Raw genomic sequence first — 6,899 nt, 5'->3', positions numbered from 1 at the left:
GCCAGATCTTTGCGTTTTCTTCCAGCAGGCTCCTTTGTTGCTTGATAATTTTCATTTGTGTTGCGGTTTGAACGACTTATGTAGTTTGAAAGCTTCGTATGAAATTAACCAACTGATCGGCAGTGCTAGCCTCTTCCTCCTCCGGCCCTACTTCTACGAGTAGGGGATTTAGGTTTAGTGGTGCAACCACGGGGCTTAGGAGCGGTTCCTCCTGCCTGCTGTTGGAGGTTCTGGCGCCCGTAACCAGCATCTATTTTACAGGAGTTATCGCTTGCGAGTCGCCCATTCTTAACGGTTGATTCTATTTCGTCCGAAGGTCACTTGCTCTCCACGTTCACTACACCAAATAATGGAGATGTGGGGTAGCATGTGATCTTCGAGGTTCTTTACGTCCATGCGCTGGGTGCGGTCTCTGGGAACACTCTGACGGCCAAATCAGTAAGCAAGAAAGAAAGTAAGTTCGAGTATTAAAGTAAAGAGGGAGTGTTCAGACATGTTCATTGGGGGTTAGGGGTCTCTTTATATAGTGATTATGTGATGCAGTGGGCTTATGGACCTGCAGGCCTTAGCTGATGCGTTTAGGTGGGTTTTGTTTAACCCATATTCCTAATCACCTAATATATAACCTCTTATCAATGGGGATTTTTAATTTCTACGAGTTTAGCTCATGAATTTTGAGAGTGTCACAACTCCTTCAAGTTTAGTTTGAGAATACCTTTGATAGTTTGCGATTGAAAACTATGCCTCAAACCCAATCTGTGTCAATTAGTCATCAATCTTCTCTCCTTCCATTTATTTTCATCGGTTACAACAGAAATGATGTCTCCTTCGAGAAAAGTATAACTAGATCTACTTGAAAAGGAAAGAGGAAACCAATTGTTTTCCCTCTTCCTCGTCTCATCTATATGTCCATCCTCACACTTCTTATGTATTTTTCTCTATTAGTGGTTTCATTTTGATTGAAATCCATATATCTCATCAGATTTCTTTTTATGCCTGATTTACATATGTTAGCTATAATTTTTTCATTTATAACTTTTTTGAGTTTAGTAAGAACAGAAACATTTTATTTTATTTGTAGATCACTAGATCTACATGATAGCAATAAAAAAAATAGAAAAAAAACTCAAATCCGATTGTACGAAAATACTCAAATGACGAAGATTGAATTACAGCAATAACGCTGCGAATTTGAATTTATGAAAGTATGTGATTTATAGTTTTTCTTTCGGATGTTCCTTTTATAACCTTTGTGATTCTTTTTCTTTCCTTCAACTTGTATGACTTTAGTATGTATTTAAGTGGAGTTTCACAGGTTAAATAATATTCTAAGCAATTTTAGTTATTGAAATTTCCTATTTTGAGGTTATTTAAGTGTTGAAAAAGAGAGCGATTTAAAGAGAAAACTCTAAAAACGATGATTTGAAAAATCGAAAGCGATGGTTCCATGAAGAATGTAGTTCTAAACAACTTTAATTCTTAAATTTTTGCATTTTGCAATTGTTTACTTTTACAATGGAGTTTTATATTAGTAAAAGGCAATGAAGGTAAGACCTAAGAGGCAATGAGTCTAGTTTACCTGTAAATATTTGTAACTCTAGTTGTAATAAGCCCTACGAGATATTTTAAGGGAAACCATTTTTCTCAAATTTTCAAAGATTTAAAATATATCATTATCACATACTAAGCTTTATAATCCACAATGATTACACGTCCAGGTTCAAATTTTCTTTGGGTTTCCAATTAAACAAACCAAACCCTCTTCAATTCTATTAATTTATTCTTGATTGTTCGTAAAGAAAGTTGTTCTTGCACTGAGATCAAACAATTGCAATACCTAAATATACAACTGATTGAGTACTCCATGTATCTAATTCTACAACAGCCAACCCTAAGCATCAGGAAGTAAAGCCAACTCCGTCAAAATTGACAAATAATGACAAGCTTCTTCCAATTCAAAAGAATAAGCTTGGTTTCTAACCTGTTGAAATCTGTGTTACTATTCATCATCTGCCACAATATCAGCAAGATTTATCTCTGATTTCAACAAGGTTTTTCTTCTTTAATCCATTATCCCTGGACATAGCCTAAACAAAACAAAAACAAGAGATTACAGCAACTGTTTCATCAGTAGACTGAAAATTCAATATTCACAGAAAAAAATAAGGCACTGACAATTACAATTGCGTTCGCCAAACCAGTTTTCAGATATCATACTTAGTATATAACCCTTCTGCTTTATTATGGTTCTCCAAGACTCCATTGCTAATGCCATACTTCAAGACCTAAGCCTTATACAGACTCCGCACATGATTTTAAATTGACAACTAAAACTATCAAGTTGCTTGCGACAATAAGGTCATCAGAAGCTTGACTGGAATACTGATCCCATATTATAAATCCTTCTCCACATACCAAGAATACATTAGTCCAACATCAACAAGTGCAGCACAATCATATTCTACTCTAATATACCAATATACCATAGTTATTAAAGGTGCAAGGCGCAAGGGGGGTCCTGGAGCCTTGGCGCAAGGCGCAACTTAAGGCGCACGCCCGAGCGACTCGAGGCGCACACAAAAAAAAAATATCATAAATTCATAATATTAGTCACAAATAATCACAAATAGTCAAATAACAACAATAAAACCACAAAATGCATGAGTTAAGTTCTAGTTAACTACTAAGGCATGAGTTAACTGTTGCGATATCTGGAGTAAAAACTGTCGATCTTTGTCTATCCATGCTTTTCTTTTATTTTCTGAACTTAAAAAACCCTAAAATACCCTAACCCTAAAATACCCTCAAAACCCTAAATACCCTCAACCCTAAAATACCCTAAGGTAGCTGAGGCGAGCCTGACTGACCGCACCCGCCTTTGGGCTCCAGAGGCGCTAAGGCTGGAGCCTTAGCCGAGGTGCGCCTTTAATAACTATGCAATATACACAGATTTTGAGAGGGTTGCTAAGAACATGAACCGTGACAAATTCAATGCTGGTTGCTGTCATAATGTGCAGCTAATAGTAAATTTTCATAACCAAAATTGGATATAAGAACAAAGTGAAATGGATAATCACTTCTTAATGTCCTTCTTGCAAGACTCAATTTCTTATTTTTGAATAATGTCCATGTTAAATAGTAGAGCCACAAATGTCAAGTTGTATCTCTCCATTCACTCAATTAGTTTAGGCCACTGTTATTAGAATCTTACAATTCGATTCGATTCCGCTTTATTTCAAGCCGAATAGATAGGGAGAATCTAAATTATAACATAATCTTACGATTCACTATTCGAATCATACAATTCAATTCAGCTCTATTTCGAGCCGGATTTTCATCACCGCTCATCAAAAACTTCAACAACAGTAACTACTAAACTCACTCTCCTCTAGTCCGATTATTATTTATCACATCATCAACTCAAACTAGCTCCATTCCATCATTATCAAGCTGACAACAAGGTGCGGTGAAACTCTTAGCCTAGTGGTTGAGAGCTTACCTATGCCTTGGGAGGTCATGGGTTCGAATCACATCCGGGTCTGGTGGAGATTTTTTTTTCTTCTTTAATGTAAGCGCATTGTGCGCAATTTTAAAAAAAAAAAAAAAAAAAGCTGACAACAAGGCAAAAAAAACAGAGTAGAAATTCAAACTCTCCATCTCCATTAAGTTATTACTAAACAGAATCCGATTTGTGAATTAGTTTTATTAGGATTGTATTTCCATTGGATTTAAATTGTAAGTACTTGGTTGATATAATTTCTTTTTTGATATTAAAATTGCATTTCTAGACTAGTATTTGATATTATTTTGAGTTCAACATGGTAAATATTTTATTTTTTATAATATTATGAATTTAAACAGAGGCTTACCATTCTATTCACGAGTCACAATTCACAAAATGAGGGTTTCGGTTCACAAAATGAGGGTTTCGGTTCCCGAGTCGAATTTCGATTTGACAACTATGATTTATGCTAATAGACATATACTAAAAGAAAATCTCCAGATGATAAAACTAGAGGTTGGTTACACTAGTCAATGTTCTCTCTCGTTCAGGTCTCCAAGTAACAAAATATCTCTGGTTCATGTCTCCAAGTAAGAGATAACGCAAGCTAATTAACAGCTAATTTCGCCATCAAATGAATGCAATCCTAAAGATGACTAAATTTTAAGATCAACTTGTAAATTTTTTCCACAGAACTTTATGCTTTGCGAATTTGATTGTTTGAAACCAAAATAAGGTAGACAAATACAGAAGACTCACCCCTCATTCCATGGAAACTTTGGCGCCAATCGCCTTCATTTTCTCAATAATCTTCTCTGCTTCCTCTTTAGTCACTCCTTTCTTCAAAAGGGTGGGAGCCTTCTCTACCAAGTCCTTTGCATCCTTCAGCCCCAAATCAGTAAACCCTCTCACTTCCTTAATCACCTTGATCTTCGCAGCTGCATCGAATCCTTCGAGCTTGACATCGAACGCCGTCTTCTCCACCTTCTCCTCTCCCTTGGCTGCCGCAGCACCAGCTCCCTTCCCGGCACCTTTCAGTCCACTAAATCCCATTCCAGGCATCATCATCGCCATTACAGGCATATCATTGATATCCAATTTGTTGCGTAGAACCTCGGTTAGGTCGGAGATTTCGATAAGTGTTAGTTGGGAAATTTCATCGACAAGACCACTAACTCTATCAGATGCGGGTGGTGTATTTGTTTCTTGAGCAGCGGAAGCACATTGACGAGTGAAATTAGGGGTTTTAAGTGTTGATTGAGGATGGAGGGAAGGGTTCTGAAGGAGGGTTTTGTGGATTCTTGACAGATGAGGAGAAATGGAACGTAAATGCCTCATTTTCGAATTGAATGCAAGAAGTTAGTACGTATTCAATTGCGTATTTAATTCAGATAGTGTTGTTCCTTATACGATCATAACAGGAAGTGGAAGAAGAGATCAGAACTTTCATGGCTTCCAAGCATTAAAAACAGAGTGTAGCATATGGTAAAAGCATAAACCCTACCACCCCCACCGGAATGAGGCTTTTGGTACACTCTGATAAATGTAATGGGCCAAGTTCTCTATGGCCCAGCTTATTTTTTGGGTCCAAATTTATAAATAGCATGGCTTTATATGCAAGTTCAAATTAGGGTTCTTTACATAAAAGTTATATATACTAATAATAATATTAGCATTTAATCAATATTGATAAACTAATTCTTAATATATCAAAAACATCAAAATTTATTTTACAAATATCAAACAGTTACTGATTCTTTTTATTTAAAAAAAAAACAGTTACTTATTTTCTACTTCAGATAAAAACGTGGGTGTTAGGATTTGACAAAATGAAAAGAAGATTTTTTCAATTGATAAAATTAAAAAATAAGGCTGATCTAAATACCTTTTAAAACTTGTAATTCCATGTAAATTTCTCTTCAAATTACTACTTAGATTGTTTTTCTTTTGGGTAACTAAAAAGCTCTTAAAAAAAAAAAAAACTAACAAGTAGGTTAAATTAAGCAAATAGAGATTTAACTCCTTACTGTCAAAGCCAACGCTAAGTTAGCCTTCAAATAGAGGTAACAATCATGTATAACATAGGATAACACCATATGGAATCTATATAAATTTGGTAAGTTAGTGTTTTAACCATTCATTTTTTTATAGACACAAAGTGAGATATAAATTTGTAGGTTGGTTAGTATTCATCTACTAATATAAAAATAATATAAATAATTCAAATTATTATTATATTTTTTCATATTTTTACACATGATTGTCATTTATAAAGGTAACAAAAATAATAAAATTAGATGTAATTTGTTATACAACGGACATAATATTAACGAATTAGAGATATTAAATAAATTTTAATTCAAACTTTTTAATAATCAGACTTAGATTATTAATCAAATAATAAATATTCAAAATTAGTATTATATTCTTTTCCTTTAAGAAGTATTATTATATAAGAATTAAACTTTATAGTAAATTTACATGGAATTCATTTGGATTGATACCAATATGATACACTATTTTTTTGAGTTAGGTTTAGAATCACGAATAGACACTAATCCGCCACCCATAATCAAATCTATATATATTATAAAACAGTAGTGATGGAGCTGAGGTATCACTTCATCCTTTTTAATGATTAAAAATATAATATAATTTATATTTTTTTAAACCAAATTCCATTAACGAGCCTCAAGTGGGCAATCAGTGCACATTACTAAGAAGCTCGAGTTTAAATGTCGATGTGTCATTTTTAGTAAAATTATTCTTAGAGTTTAAATGATGATATTAAGGTTATACACAGAATATTCATGTTAATATGCTTGAATTAACAGTATATCAACTAAGCAAGAATGCAGCCGCAGTCTTGTAATATCTAATATCAAATGAACACCAATTATGATTTTTATTGGGAGAAGTATTAAATCTATGAATAAAAAATTAAAACGAATGATTGTAATTTGATTCTAAAAGTAGTATGAGACTGCATATTGTTGGAAATTGGTGCATGTATGTTTTTATGTGCATAATAAATGAAGCATTTAATATCAAGAAGACGGAGGATTATGCTTTGAACCTAGTCAAGAAGTTAAAAGGTTACCTTGATCTCTATGACACATTAATTGAAGATGGAGATTACAAAGCATCACATTCTATTTATAGGGTTCTTTGTTTCCTATAAATAGACTCCATATTTCTGGAGAATGAAGAGAGAAGAGTTGTAAAAGGCTGAGAGTGTTTGCTTAGAAGTATTGCAGGAATTCTCACTCTGCACATCTGTGTAAATTGTGTGTGTGATCAAAACTGAGTAGGGTGTACTTGGGTTTTGGGTAGTGAGTGAGTGATTGAGTGTTGTAATACTTGTACTCCATTCTCATATAGTGCAAGGAGCTTCTTG

At 34.1% G+C, this 6,899-nt stretch overlaps 1 protein-coding gene across 1 annotated transcript; it reads right to left on the bottom strand.

The window, feature by feature from the left end:
- Positions 1-1,743: 1,743 nt before the first annotated feature.
- On the bottom strand, positions 1,744-5,003 carry LOC136203938 (uncharacterized). Its single transcript, XM_065995154.1, has 2 exons — positions 4,262-5,003; positions 1,744-2,087 (listed from the first exon to the last, which is right to left on the bottom strand). Exon 1 carries the CDS (start codon positions 4,838-4,840, stop codon positions 4,265-4,267), a length of 576 nt encoding a protein of 191 aa, XP_065851226.1. The 5' UTR covers positions 4,841-5,003; the 3' UTR covers positions 1,744-2,087; positions 4,262-4,264.
- Positions 5,004-6,899: the final 1,896 nt, after the last annotated feature.

This window comes from Euphorbia lathyris, chromosome 1, assembly GCF_963576675.1.
Source record: "Euphorbia lathyris chromosome 1, ddEupLath1.1, whole genome shotgun sequence".
NCBI classification, from domain to species: Eukaryota; Viridiplantae; Streptophyta; class Magnoliopsida; order Malpighiales; family Euphorbiaceae; genus Euphorbia; species Euphorbia lathyris.
Note: the sequence above shows the minus strand (reverse complement) of the source record. Positions and strands in the feature narration are given on the sequence as shown.

Bases quoted from the DNA above. Each gene is read 5' to 3' on its own strand.
- LOC136203938 (XM_065995154.1), bottom strand. From the start codon at position 4,840: ATGAGGCATTTACGTTCCATTTCTCCTCATCTGTCAAGAATCCACAAA.